The sequence below is a fragment of the Thunnus thynnus genome, chromosome 12 (assembly GCF_963924715.1).
Source record: "Thunnus thynnus chromosome 12, fThuThy2.1, whole genome shotgun sequence".
In the NCBI taxonomy this organism is placed as follows: Eukaryota; Metazoa; Chordata; class Actinopteri; order Scombriformes; family Scombridae; genus Thunnus; species Thunnus thynnus.
This window is the reverse complement of record NC_089528.1, coordinates 27,120,386-27,136,235: the sequence shown is the minus strand read 5'-3', so window position 1 is coordinate 27,136,235 and position 15,850 is coordinate 27,120,386. Positions and strand designations below refer to the sequence as shown.

Below are 15,850 nucleotides of genomic sequence, written 5' to 3'. Positions count from 1 at the left end.
AATTACGCTGTGGTGCGTACTTTATCATCGCTCAGAGACATACCTGGAGTTTGTACGGGGGCTGCACTTCCAGGGCTTCAGGAATGTCATTTAGGAGATTTAGGGTTCTTTTAGAGATAACTGAATTGTCATAAAAACATGCTTCATGTTCACCTGTTGTATAATTCTTTAATCTCAGCCAGCAGCACGAGTCAAAATATAGATTGTGTTAGTTAAAGTTATAGTAGTAGCAGTAGTAGTAGTAGTAGTAGTAGTAAAACATAAGTACATACTGGAGTTTCAGTACGTCTCTCAGTAGCAGCAGTGGTGCCAACAACCAAAGTAGTAATACCAGTTGCTGGCAGTTGCTGTAGTTATAGAGGTAGTAAATGTCAGGTTTTAATCATGTTATGACTAGTAGTGATTTTAAAAGTGGTAGGAGTAGCAGTATTACAGAAACAACTGAGTTGGAATATGATGACATTTACTTAAGTACAACATTAGATATTTTTAAGTTACTGATACTGAATATTTTCTTAACCTGGAGAGGAGCCTAGCAATTGTTCATCTGGTCTGAAAGCATGAAAATTCTTAAAGCTGGAGACGTGGGGATTGTCATTATTCTATTAAAGGATTTTCATTACAATATAACACTGTGACTGGGACCATTCCACACAATTAGTACTTTTACGGTTGTGCAAATACTTGTTAACATTCTTGCATTCTTGGAGTAAGAATGCAAAAAAAAAACTATTTTTACATTGTGGTATTCCTACTTTAACTTATTTAACTACTTGTTCCACACTGGTTAGCATGATAAGTATTAAACCTCTTTCACAGCAGGGTCTAAAGGATAGAGGATGTTGCGAGGCAAATTTGTGATTTGTGGTATGGGTCTCTACAAATAAAATGACTTGCCTTGACATTTGGACTTGTTATTGCAGGAAAAAGTACAGGTGTACCTTATAAAAATAACAATGACTAAATTCTAGTGAAGTATACCAGGAAGCCATTCCAGTGAATCACCATGTACAAAACCACAGACTGGGAAATGGGGTGGAATTTAGCCATCATCAGTGTTGTGTAGAGCCAAATTCGACTATGAAAATCAGATGGCTGAGAATTGAATTATTAAAATACTTCTGTTTATTATTACTGGAATAATGTATTTGATGTGTAGATAGTGGATTATTTGCTTTTAAAGTATGCATATATTGAGACTTTGTTGTTGCACAGTGCTAGCAGAGTGAAAACGTAGGCTAAACTTAAGACTGCATAACAACATATAACCAATATTTCAAAATGTTGACTTTTAGAGAGAAGCTCAGTAGGATTTACTGTGTGGATGGAAATGGAATAAACCAGATCAGAATCCCTGCCTTTTCATTGGATGTGTGAGTTTGATGTATTACTGAATATTGAAATACAGGTCAAAACGTTCTCCTGAGTGGCTGACTAAGGGGTTAAGTTTTAATTTTGCCCCAACAAAGTTATTAATTTCACCTGTGCTTTCCCTGATATGATATGTAAACAGGTGGTAAATGGCATTGCTAGCAAATCTAGCTGTGTTCCAATTTTTGCTGATTAAATCCAATACTTTGAATTATATTTAATGGCATGGATCTTATTTAAATTATACTGAATATCCTCTTGTTTATGTCTGACTTAGCTGCTATGTCACTGGTTTAACCCCTCCCTCGCTACCTCCATCAGTGTTCCCCATCTTCTCCTTTTCTTCTCAACACCGTCTCATCCATCTCACCCTCCCTCCTCGCTGCCACATCGACCCACGTTCACCCCAATAATTCACTCCTGTCTGTTTGGGTGAAGCGTTGGCACTCTCAGTTTACTGTGAGCCTGTCAGCGTGTGTGTGTGTGTGTGTGTGTGTGTGTGTGTGTGTGTGTGTGTGTGTGGACTACAGGGTTTACATTGACAATTGGCGTGGGCGGGTCGACAGAGTGGGTGGAAGGTTTTGCCAGGTTTCGTCTGGGTCAAGGTCGACTCATCACCTTCCTGTGGAATGTGTCGATCCTCCAGGTACAAATACATGTATGTACACTGCTTTCAGAAAGCAGCCAACACCCTCCGCTTTGTCCACATTTTGAGAGAGGAATGGGAGAAATTCCCAAAATCCAGATTGGCTGCACTGTTACAGACACAAATCACAAAGACTTAAAGCTTCAAATGTTGTCACGGGTGTGCATTAGATCGATTCAAGTATTTTCATATTTTATGACTTTGTAGACACACATGATCTATGAGACCAAATTACTCATATTAACCTTTAAATTGTCATAAAGCATTTGCTTGCACTGGTATCTGAACACACACACACACATGCGGCCTATGTAAACGCAGGGGAAAGCTGTTACTTAAGAGGCTAATATGGGTAAATATTAGCAAGGAGCAGTTAGTGTGCATGTGTGTCTGACTGTTTACCCTCCGTGCAGATGTGCGTATGTGTGTGTGGGATGTCCTTCTGAGTGTGCGTCTTTCCCGACTGTGGGTGTATGCGTGTGAGTGTTTATTAACCTGTCTATACAAATGTGTATGTTACTCAGATTTTTACCAAATGAGTAAAACGAGGCCACTTAAAACCTTCAGGAAATAAGCCAGGCCTTCAGACTCACACGCTGCGTACATGTTATTTTAAGCCCAAGTTACACATCATCTGATATCCGTCCTAAATGGCTTTTCCAGCTTCACTGCTCCAACTATTCTGAGGTAGAAGGACAGCGGTGAAAAGGGGCCACCAGGTTTACCAGCTGTATAAAGAGGAAAAAAAAAAAAAAAAAGACAAGGCCAGCTCCACTAAGAGAAGGGAAACCTGCCAAATCCCCAATTCCCTGAGAAGGAGAGGGCAAGGCCCAGGCACCACAAAGATGCTAGGCTACTTATCTCTTTTTAAAAAAAAAAAACATTTACACTCACAGCCTCACTACTTCAGGGAAGTTGATCTCACCACATTTTTAAGACTCCGTCTGATAAAGTGGATGACATGTTTTCAAGGCATCCGGTGTAAATTTAAGAATGAAGTGTTCAGATTAACATCAGTTAGTGTATTTAAGACACTGCTCGAATTCAGGGCTGTGTAGTGCGCCATTTGTCTCGATGACAAATTTGTTTGTTTGTTTGTTACTTTATTTACATGACTGACTCATTATGTCATCAGCTGTTGTGATATCATCTGTGGAAATTATAGCCATGTTACTAGCTAGCAACCAACACACTGGCTAGAGACCAAATGATTAGCAAAGGTAGTATATACAAACAGACATACTGATTATACAATGTTATAAAATGCTAAACTGGGTTTTCTCACAGTCAAAAAGATCATTACTTTAAAATTAAAATCTGCAGATGTGTCAGTGATTAGTTTGAATGATAAACTGGGAAAACTGGCATCCATTGAGCTGTACACATCACAGGCCGACCTTGTTCCACTATACAACAGAGTTAAGCATCATCTGTTTGCTACAGGAAACACAAGTTTTGCATGACATGGAACACAAATTATGCGTAAAAATCAAGCACACTAACACCAGTAGCCTATGATACCATGCTCACATTGACAAAGCTAACATTTGCTAATTAGCGCTAAACAGAAAGTACAGTTGAGGCTGATGGGAATGTCGTTAGTTTTTGTCATTTTTCTGTTAAGATTTTCTATATATTTCAATGTTGTTACTGCAGAAATGCAGTTTCTGCAGTAACAATTTGTGTGTGTTTTTAACAGTTTTGAAAAGTGTTTTAGCTTTTGAACAATGTACTGCAAATATAGTGTAGTGTTTTGCAGGTGGGGGAGTATGAATGAGAAAAGAGTTCATGGATTTTGGAAAATGTGGTCATTGAATGCATTTTGTGTGAGAGTAATGAAAAATGATTCACAGTTTGGTCCACATAGACTTCTGTTTCACTAACTGTGTGAAAAGCTTTAACAACGTGACTTCAGTTTTGACCAATGCATTTTAGCAATCAAAAAAAAAATGTGAATCACCCACCTTAAAAATAGACCAGAGAGGTCTGATGGTGACAGTGTTCTGATGTAGATTTCAATGTAAAATAGAAATTTTACATTGAGCTTTAAATGGTTCTAAAGTAACTTCTACTTCTCAATCAAGAACAGAGTTAATTTGTTTAAAATTTCCTCTGACACACATGGCAAAGCCGTCAGTCACCTCCGTTTGCAACAGTTTACTCCTGAAGCCCGAACACTAATGGCTTTCAACATGGCTACATTTCCCACCTCGCTGTTTCTTCCCTCAGAACAGCCTCGTTGACAAGCTCCCTCTGAGGTGAAAGCTGGTCATAAAACACAGCCAGCGACTCAGAGTTAAGCGAGCTCCAAGGCTGTCGTCACAGCTCTTAATGAATCCTCAGGTCTGTGCAGGACCAGAGCCGGGCCGAACGAGCGTGTTTACCATGGAGAAGACGTCATCGCTGCCGAAGAAAGGGCGTAATTATAAACATGCCACTGCTGTTTCCAGTGGTAGCGGTTTAAGAACAGACCTCCTGTCGCTCTAGGGTCTTAAAGACCCCAGGAGAACAAGTGGCAATTTAGTAGGGCTCGCCTTAACACTCTCAATGCGGGGTTACCACCCTCCAAATTTAAACTACAGTATGAAGGGATTACAGAGGGTGTAGGAGACAAACTGAGACAAATGGCCAGAGTGTGGCAGCTGGTTTCACTCCCTGAAAAACTGAAAAAAACATTTACATTATAACTTTTTTATTATTTTTTTTTTTTTACATTTGCAAACACACGTGTCTCTATAATGAGTTTACTTTTTCAAAACTGTTTCAAAACACAGTTCTCTCTTCACTGGCATTCAGCTCAGCACAACATTTAATTGCATTCGCATCCAAAGTGCACTAACGCAACTAAAACACTTCACCCATATCACAGGATCAACTCTTGTAGCAGAACCCTGACAACATTTTTCTCCTAACAAGAAAACTTAGTCGTTCATTACGCAATGACCTGAAAAAACAAACATGAAGCATTACGATATGTATCACTATTGTTCTTTGTTTTAGAATATTGTCTTAGAATAAACTAAGCTCTTATTACAACAAAAACAAAGACGTGATGCAATATGCCTCCGTTTTTTGCAGTAATTCTAAGTGCACAAAATGAAGCTAAAGTAATATCAGTAATGCAGTGCAAAACTATACATATTCACTATAAATACAGTATATGTATAGGTGAGCTACACATATAGAGATGCAACAGTGCTATTCAACCCTTCTCATCCACATCACACCATGTCTTCTCTTGTAATACACCTGGGCAAGAATCATTTTGCATGGCTAATCCACCCCCTGCAATCTTCTGCAGATATGTCCAGACATCCAGCATTCATTATGTCCAAGAGGGACATCTGATCATGTGGCTGGTGGTTATAAACTTTCCACCTCCATGAAGAAAAATAACTCCTCTGTGAGGCTGAGGAAAGGAGAATAAAAAAATGTTCTGGATTCAACCTCACCTGCCCTCTTTCCTCACCTGTTGCAAGTCAAAGAGTTGAAATGAGGCATTCAATGTTGTACGACCCAATAAGGAGTTAATGTATTTTTATTTTTCTATTTCTTTTTAGATGTAGATAAGGCAGAATGCAGTAGTCTGATTCACAGTGTGTTGTGTTATGTTTTGGTTTTGAACGTAAATTTAACAGTTTGGACGATAGTATGTAAACATGTGCAAAATGGACTGTAAATACACAGAGGTTTGGCGGTGGATGAGTGACAAAACAGTTCATTCATTCTGAAAGATGTGGTCTTTGAATGCATGTTGTGCCAAAGCAATAAAAAGTCATCCACAGTTTAATCCACATCTATTATGTGGACCGTGTGAAGAGTCTTGAAAAAGTGAACTCAGTACTGAGTAATGCTTGTTAGCAATTATATAACAAAAAAAACTGTAATCAGTCATCAGTTGTTTATTCTAGTCAATTTCAATCCATTGTATGTCTTATTGTCATAGTTTTGGTCAAGTTAACTGATAAGAAGTGAGTAACCATTCAAACTAACTGAATCATTTAACTGTATTAGGCTTTATACTATTATCTTCTTCCTGTATTATTTCCTGCATTTTCATTGGACGTCAGCCAATAAAATCCTTTTTCTAATGTCTAATGACTGTGGTCAAACAGATAAGCTCCTCCTTTAACAAATGTTTGTACAACTGAATGTTAAAGTCCGGGGTATCTGTAGTACATGTAAGCCTACTTCATATTTTAGACCTCTTTGTGCTTATCTAGTGACTGTGTGTGTGTGTGTGTGTGTGTGTGTGTGTGTGTAGCTTTAGGAAGTTGGTTAATAGTCCTGGCTGTCATGATCTGCCCTGCAGTAGACTGATTGGATGGGAGGGTTGTGTGTCACTATTTGTTCTGGTTAATGAGCGGAAGGAAGGTGAGCCAATACAATACACACACATTCTGTCAACAGAGGGACACTGTCAGGGGAGTGTGTGTTATATTAATGTTCAAGTTGTGTCAGGGGTGTTTTTTTCAATGGTACTTGGGTATGTGCATGAGTGTGTGTGTGTGTGTGTGTGTGTGTGGTGTTAAGGGTGACTGCCTTAAACCTCACATCCCACCTCAGGCTGATTAGTAGTTGCTCTTTAAGTAAACACAAAGCTAACTGAGGAGGAATCTAACCTGTGGAAGGAAGGAAGGGAGGAATCCTCCATCCATCACTGACCAGAGGCGGCAAAATGGACACACTTGACTGGGAACTTGAGTTTCCTCTGGTCATTGCCATGAAAGGAAAGACTTCCACTCTATAATGAGACACTCAAAAGTTAAAATAAAAAAAAACAACAAAAAAACAAGTAAAACTGACTGCTGACATCAAAGTAAACTCAAGTTGCCTTCAGTGTCTCTTGCTCGTGGTCCGAAAATTAAGTCTCAAGGAAGTGTCAGCAGTTTGAAAACACACAAAAAAAAACAGGTCTCCGAGAAAAGTATTGATTACTACGTACAGCAACATGATGTGTTAAGTGAGTTTCTAGCAGGTCATATGACACATCCAAAGTCTGCATCATCTATGCTATGGAATCATTGCATATTTTGCCCACATGGATGCATAGATATTTCTGAAACTCTTCATTCATTTATTTATACACTGATTATTTATCTGGCCACTGAGAACTCAGTGACAGCAACATTCCCTCCGAGATCAAGGGTGGCGTCTAAAAGACTGCGTCCAAACTTAAGAAAAGTAAACATCTTCAGAAGTCAGGGGGGCCTCCACATCTTATCTGGAAGCAATACATCAGATCTAATTACACTCAGGCCTCTTCTCCGATATGCATAAAGTTTTAAATCAACTAAATTACCCCGGGGGCCGAGGCAACATTTTATTTAAATGTTTATTTAATTGCCAGTTTCAGAAAGATATTCCAGAGGAGTCGCAGGGTTCAATGAAACTGGGTCAGGTTGGTTGTTGGTGACAGCAGAGTGAGATGCTGGCAAAATCAAGACTTGTTTTACTGTATTAAGAGAAGTTGATTGTGTCTAAAGCAATGTTATGTAATCTGTAGATTCATATATAATTATAATGTATTCAGGCGTATGTCTGTGTTTTGAAATAGTTGCTGAAAATCTTGAGGGCTTAATTTCTTTCTTTGGCTCGCTAACTGGTTCTTATTTTGAAGAGGAACAAAATTAAGGCAAAAAGCTGAATGGAGTGAGATCATCTCCATCAGGCTTCAAATCTCTCCATTAACTTCTAGAAAGTCACTCGTCTTCTGTTATTTCTGATTTCATTCCATTTTTATTGTTCCCATGCTTGTTTTGAGCCTAAATGATCATTCTTGGAATAGTCTATATTACTCCGAGTGCCAACAAATCTCACGAAAAGACCAAAACCAACAATGAATATTAGCTGTGTAGCCAAAGCCTGATGTAGAGTATTTTTGTCCTAAAACTATAAAACATATTAATGAGCCTCACTGCACTTCGTGACATGTTCCTTCATTACCATGATCTTGGCTATTTCATTTCAATCCCACATACACAGTCCTGCTGCTGTAGAGCTGCCCAATTCTGTTCCAAACACACAAAAAAAAAATGTAATGGTGGATTTTTATTTTAAGTGTACTCATAAATCATTAGCAATAAAAAAAAAAGATTAAAATACTTTATGTGTTATTTTTCCTGTCAGAGAATCTGAATACAAGAACCACCTATTGTAAAAACTGACAATAAAAAGTCTTGAGAGACCTTTTTCCGACAAAAATCATGAGTTTATTCATTTTTCATGGATAACTCATGAATGAATAAAGTGATGCTTTAAAACACCTTGTATTTATATTTTGTATTATTTTAACAAACATTCACATCCTACAGACCTCCAACAAATGTACTATTTATTCCTCTATAAGTAACGCTTGCAAACAATTGTATTGCACAGCTGTTTTAGGAACTTACCAAGCCTTTTTTATAAATCAAACTATAAATTTGTGACCCACTTTTAAGAACTGAATGCATAAAGGGTACACAATGTTGGTTTGGGACCGAAGGATTGAAGCAGTTTGTAACTTCTCCTTTGAAAACACCCACGTAAATAAATTTTTACTCACTTACTTAATGTTCTGACTGGCTGGCAGTTCTCCCTTTTTTGATTCAATTTTATTTCATCTTTTAAAAAGTTTGCAAAGACACAACCGCACTAACTCAAACACTTTTCATTGTCACCAAAGAACAATAAGTATCAGATCAATCAAGTTTGCTATTTTACTGTGTATTTTACTGTTTACTGTTTGTTTGTAAGTGAAAATTTGAATAAAGTGCTGAGCTGAGTTTTTAGAGTGAAAACATTTGAGGTTTTGTGCCCCAGCAATGACATAGATCAACATTAATTAATACAGTAATTGACACTGATTCAGTACATTATCTCACAGGAAGGATAGTAAAATTTGAGAGTATCACAAGGCAAAACTTCCCAGGAGAAGATTGCAAAGACAAACATTTCAGAGTTTCACAGCACGCCTCAGTAGCTCTGTGAGAACCCCCACCTCCCCCCCTCCCTCGCCTTTTTCTTTTGCATCATGAACTTTGAGAGCCCTGGGAGAATCGGGGGGAAAGATCTGGGGGGGAGCAAGAGAGAGGCAAGGAGGGAGGTTAGATAGAGGAGTGGTAGGGTGGGCAGCCCGGAGAATGCAGAAATTGACTTCTAAACAGATGCAGTAATTCCATTTCCACCCTTTTAAATTTGGTATGCAGGGGGCCAACGCGTAACCCTAAACCCACTATCACTGTTGCACACAGAAGGCGGGAGGCGTAGTCGACAGTTGGTGGCTGGGGCCGCCGAGTCTATCAGCCTTGTTAATCAATACGGGTTCCACTCTGATAGACAGCGATTGGTGTAACCGATGCTCAGCCTGCTATTCTGTTCGCCCTTGTGGGAGAAGGAGGCACCTGTTTTCCTACGACTTTCACCTGCGGTTCACAGCTCGGCTGGAGACGGCTGGCCCAGCGTGAGGCATCTGGATCAGTCCCAAGAAAGTCCCTTCGCTGTACATGGGAATGTCAGAGGAGTCTCGTTCCACCGGGAGAAAAATTTTCCACCTGTTCTGACGAAATGATTGCTGGTGTCAGAGTAAAACTAAATACTGAATATTGCTGAGGTTGTCGGCTATCTGAAACCATCAAAGCTGCAAAGCATTTATGAAAACATTTACCAAAATAACAAAGTGGGGTTATGACGCATCTGAACTCCAAAGAGGAAATGCTGCAAATTCAGTCTGTTTTCTTAAATTCTCTTAGGGTAGGGTATGTTAAACAGCATGAAATCTACCATGATTGGGTTCAGGAAGTCGTAAGTCTTGCAGTAAATTTACAATACCTCCATCGCTGCCATTTGGAACCATGAAAATGCAAAGTTACCTACTGCAGCTTCATCTTAAAAAAATACTAACCTTTTACAAATTGTATAAATGTGTGTGTTCTTTATATGTCCAGCAGTAAACATTGGACAACATTTTTTCTAAACTGAGTATATAGCTTTTAGGAATAAACCCTTTATTTTGGTGCGTGCACACTAGCATAGAAGGTCTGCCAGCAATCCATTTTTTTGTTAGCTTTTAAGTAACCTTTAACCTGAAAGAATTCAAATTCTCTGAAAAGTAAAAGTCAAATGTCTGGGAGACAAACATACTGTAGATGTAGGTGGTAGAAAAATATAGATAAATACAGTTAAAACCTAAAATATACCTTACACTGATGTTATGACAATAAAAAGGTTTAATCCTATTCTGAACTATCAGTCGAACCCTGCGCTATCTAGGCATCTATGAAAGAACTAGAACGACTTGATGGAGAAGTAAACACATTGGCTTCAGCTGTAGGTGATTGTGTGGTCGGGGGGGGGGTTTAATATGTTACTAAGTAGTTCTACATCGCTGGTTCAGTCTCTGAAACCAACAGCACCCATCACTGCCAAAAGCACCCCTGGGCAAAGACTCTAATTAGCTGAAGTGTACTAAAAGCAGTTGAGGAATGAGTGGCATGTTTTGTATCAAGTGTTTACTTATCAGAACTGAAGGTTGTTGGGTATGTTGTACAGAACATGGAGCCCTCTGAGACAAACTCTGAGAAACCTAGCCATGTATTTTTATGTTCTCGAACTAAGGAAGAACATGTGATGTCAGTATGTCTGTTCTGACAAAGGGCACCTTCACATCACACATTGGTAGTCACATCATACCAATATGATATATTGTTTTTGATCATTTTGCCCTACTTTTCAGCAAGATGAGTGTTTTTTGTCAAATACAGGGATACAGTGAGTGCTAAAAAGTTACAGTAAAGTATCTTAAATTCAATTTTGAGAGCATTTTTGTCACTACCAGTTTACCCAGCGCCCTCACAACCTTCATTTGAGACCCCAAACTGAGCCAAGCGTCCTTTAACAAACACCGGAGCTCAAGGCTAATTGGTTCAGATAAAAACCTGTGGATTGCTGCATGTCTGCCAAACTGTCCCTGCTCCATTTGAAGCTGATGAATCCAATAAGAAGTGTGAATCACTTTAATTAGTGCTATCAAATTGCCGTATCTGCACATGTTAGCTTATTTTCTTTGGGCTGAGCTCTGAAACTGTTTAAACACACACACACACACATACTGTCCTGTTTGTTTGGCCTGGTGGTGCGTCGCAGTAATCATCAGCCCAGCATGCACCGAGTGAAACATTGGCACCGGCGTTAAGACAAACAGCCCCCTCCCTTTAAACCAAGATGACCCCCTGCTGTGGGCTAACAAGACCACATTAACCTCCCTTACCACACACACACACACACATACAGACACACACACACTCTGTCTCTCTTTTTCCCCATATGCGAACATACTGTACATGCAGATATATTCTCATACTGTCACACATGTAGATGCACGTTCTCTCGTTCTTACACACATAATTAAACTCTTAGTCCACATGCACATCTTCACACATTATCAGATTCACAGAGACTGGAAGTGGAAAGTGAATGACGGACAGTATCAGACTAGTGCTCCCTTGTGGCTTTAAGAACCGTTTGCCAATGAACGACAGATGCATTTGCTTTTTATAAACTTTGCAGCTAAAATGAACCATGGGGGTTAGAGCTAAAAGACTTGAAGAAGTGTCCTTCCTCACTTTGCCCTGTGAAAATTGACTTTAGTCAAAGTTTTAATAATATCTGGGGACCATTTGAAGAAGTTTTGGATAAAGATATGGACTGTAAGAATGACTGTGAAAGTGCTTTACTTTCCTGCACCCTCCTTTACTTTTTTTTTTACGATAACGTGGGAGGCTGATGGCTTCAACCACTTTTAAACTAAAGATTTCTTCTTTGTTTAGATAAAACAATGGGAAATGATGTGTTGTTGTTTTTTTAAATCTTTAAAATTAAGTAAATATAAAACAAATTAAACATACATGTGCACTCATAATTAAGAAATGTAGCTTACGCTCACATCTTGATGTAAGTCTGCAGAGATTCATTGTTTTTTAAAGGACAGTTTGGAGTTTTAATCTGTCAGAAGGCAGTCATATTCAAGAATAAACCATTTCTAATTTTGAAAATGTACACACAGTGAGAGAGAGACGCAGACGTGAGTGAGAGAAAGACTTGCAGCAGTGATGTGGTGATAAAATCAGTAGATGCATAAAGTTTGACCTCCAGTTAGATGAACAAAAATGATACACTTTTAGTAAAGAATGTATTTATATTTTCCCCCTTAGTTGTTTAAATTTCATCAGTGCTGCTATTTATCCTGTCAGCCTAATAAATTGGATAGGTTGACTTTATGTTAGTTTACTCCCCACTGTCTGCATCCCTAATTACATTCCTTCCTAATGTTTCTATTGTATTATAACTCCCCCTTCTCGTTGTTTGTAAAGGGTAGAGTGTGTGTATTGGGGGGTGGTGTAAACAGGGACAAAGTGATTATAACCCTTCCTCCAGGGTGAACATTTTAAACAAACTCCTATAGAAGAAACCCTTGATTGACTTATTCTCCCTCTCCGCCCATGCTGGGGGAGTGTCCTCGCTCCTCCCGTATAAAACCCAACGCACCCACCAAACACAGAGCATGCAGAGAGACACACGGTGCTGCACCGACACAAAGGGAGAGCGAAGACTAGCAGTAACCCAGACTGTGTGAAAGTAAAGCGCTTGTTTTTTGGAATATTACGCATACTACAGAACAGCACAAACTGTCTGCGCTCTAGCATGAGTTCAGCAGTATCCTTGGAGTGATCGGACTTGCAGCTTACTTGCAAAGCGCAAGTTCGTTGGCACTTTGTCTAGGGACGAATCGCGCACAGAAACCAACGATGGAGAGGAGCATCCCGGGATGGTGCGTGCTGTTAACCCTCGTCCTGCACGGAACTGGCTGCATGGCGGCCAAGGAGCACCAATGCCAGGAGATCTCCGTGCCTCTGTGCAAAGGCATCGGCTACAACAACACCTACATGCCCAATCAGTTCAACCACGACACGCAGGACGAAGCCGGCCTGGAGGTGCACCAGTTCTGGCCGCTGGTGGAGATAAAGTGCTCCCCGGACCTGCGCTTCTTCCTCTGCAGCATGTACACACCGATCTGCCTAGAGGACTACAAGAAGCCGTTGCCCCCGTGCAGGAGCGTGTGTGAACGGGCCAAAGCTGGCTGCGCTCCGCTCATGAGGCAGTACGGCTTCCCGTGGCCAGATCGGATGAGGTGCGACCTGCTGCCTGAGCAAGGCCACCAGGATATGCTGTGCATGGACTACAACCAGAGCCAGACCACCACCGCGTCACCAGTGGTGGCGAAGCCAACCAACCACCCCTCGAAGCCTTATAACCCTAGGAAAAAGAACGCGTACGGTCGCGGCATCCCCGGGAAGCACAAACCAGCAGCCTCCCCGTGTGAGACAGGATGCTTCTGCCGTGCGCCCATGGTGCCGGTGACCAGCGACAGCCACCCGCTGCACAACCGCGTCAAAACGGGTCAGATCTTGAACTGCGCCATGCCGTGCCACAATCCTTACTTCACCCAGGAAGAGAGGACTTTCACTGCCTTCTGGATCGGCCTGTGGTCCGTCCTGTGTTTCATCTCCACTTTTGCAACTGTGGCGACTTTTCTAATCGACATGGAGAGATTTAAGTACCCGGAGCGCCCCATCATATTCCTCTCTGCCTGCTACATGTTTGTGTCCGTTGGATACATTGTCAGACTGATCGCCGGACACGAGGAAGTGGCCTGCAACAGGGAAAACGGAGTTGAACACATCCACTATGAAACCACAGGTCCTGCGCTCTGCACCATAGTTTTCCTGCTTATCTATTTCTTCGGCATGGCCAGTTCGATATGGTGGGTGATACTGTCTCTCACTTGGTTTCTCGCTGCAGGAATGAAGTGGGGGAACGAGGCCATTGCCAGTTACGCACAATATTTTCATTTGGCCGCCTGGCTCATCCCCAGCATGAAATCCATAGCAGTTTTGGCTCTGAGTTCTGTTGACGGGGACTCTGTGGCTGGGATATGCTACGTGGGTAACCAGAATTTGGATAACCTGCGAGGTTTTGTTTTGGCACCTCTAGTTATCTACCTGTTCATCGGCACCATGTTTCTGTTGGCCGGGTTCGTCTCTCTGTTCAGGATCAGGAGTGTTATCAAACAAGGGGGGACAAAGACTGACAAGCTGGAGAGGCTGATGATCCGGATAGGAGTTTTCACAGTTTTATACACCGTCCCAGCCACTGTCATAGTGGCGTGTTACTTTTACGAGCAGCATAACAGACAGACGTGGGAAATTACGCACAACTGTACGTGCATGACGGACCCGAACAGGCAGAGGCCGGACTATGCTGTGTTCATGCTCAAATACTTTATGTGCCTCCTGGTGGGCATCACCTCAGGGGCCTGGATCTGGTCCGGGAAAACCTTGGACTCCTGGAGGACTTTTTGCACGCGGTGCTGCTGGGGGAGTAAGGCCTCCGCGGGCTCCATGTACAGTGACGTGAGCACGGGACTGACCTGGAGATCCGGTACGGCCAGCTCCGTCTCCTGCCCCAAACAGATGCCACTGTCCCGGGTCTGAACACGGGAGGGATGTCCGCTCAAATGCATCTTATGTCATTTGACGCTAAAGACTTAAAAACCAGCGCATATCAGCTTCTTTGGGGACAAAGTGGCGCAAAGACTAATTTAAAATAATTTGGTTAATTTGGTAAATTATTCAAAGTGAATCACCGAACTGCCAGTTTAGATGAAGCTTTGGTCCTGAGCACTCCCCTAATGTGAAATACGTGTTGCATTTGTGGTCATAAATGTTCCATTCTGCTTATAAAAGTTATAAGATCAGTTTGGACTTATATATTACTTATGGAAAGTGCTCCCTCCTTGCCTTATCCAAATGACGTCCATGGGTTTGAATAGACTGTGTGGGCAGGGGAGGGGGGTAACTAATTGTGTTGGGATTGTCCATCAGCGTGTTGTAATTAGCACATTAATGAGCGCCTAATGGCTTCTCTTTAAATAATGAGACTGTCAGCAGCAGAACAATGTACCTGGCACGAAGAATGCAGAGTCTTATCTTAGCTTAATTGAATGCGTACAGCTGACAAGATCCCCCATGTCGATAGGTTACATGGTATAGCTAAGGCTCTCTTCTTCTTGTAAAACTGTAAAGAACCGCTGTGTCTTAAACATAAGATTCACAATGAGACTGCTCTGTTTGAAATCAGGCCAGTGCTGTGCTGTTTTTTTGTTGGGTTTTTTTTTTCGTCTATGAAATGGATTTACAAGTACATTAATCAATGCCTTAATACTGTCTCATACGGGTTGCATTAGCGCGTAAAGTGTATTTATATAATTATTGGTGTACATACATTGTACATTTGTATATGAAAATTTACGAGATTGTAAATATGTATAATTTTCACTTTGATAGAAGATTTTATTTTGAGAATAAAACAACTTTTATTGAATTTTTACTCATGCGTCCTGGTCACTCTCGTCAAAACTTTGTTCTGGGATTTGACACTACTATTGTTATTACAATGCATGCTCTGAAACACAAACTGAATATTGTGGACTGGTGTGGCAGAACGCACAATCTGGTAAACATCTCGGTATTGTGCGTAATGGTTGAATTATGACACGTGTACTGTAGATGTTAACAGAAAGTTGTAACCTGCATTTGGGGCCACACAGGATAAGAAAGCTCTATTAAATCTCCCCAGTGTTGCAGATCCGCATGCTGTGAGACGCGAGGAATAACATCGGCATGGCAATAGAGGCACCACAGGTGGTCTTCTCAGTTTAATGCCCCCTGCGCTTTACTCATGTTATTAACTCCGACTCCTGCCCCATGTTGAACCTCTTTTACATTTTCCGAT

The 15,850-nt window shown here is 41.0% G+C and overlaps 1 protein-coding gene across 1 annotated transcript; it reads left to right on the top strand.

Moving 5' to 3' along the window:
- The first annotated feature begins 12,566 nt into the window (after positions 1 to 12,566).
- LOC137194604 (frizzled-8-like) lies at positions 12,567 to 15,445 on the top strand. Its single transcript, XM_067606660.1, has one exon. The coding sequence runs from the start codon at positions 12,805 to 12,807 to the stop codon at positions 14,548 to 14,550; it is 1,746 nt and encodes a 581-aa protein (XP_067462761.1). The 5' UTR covers positions 12,567 to 12,804; the 3' UTR covers positions 14,551 to 15,445.
- Positions 15,446 to 15,850: the final 405 nt, after the last annotated feature.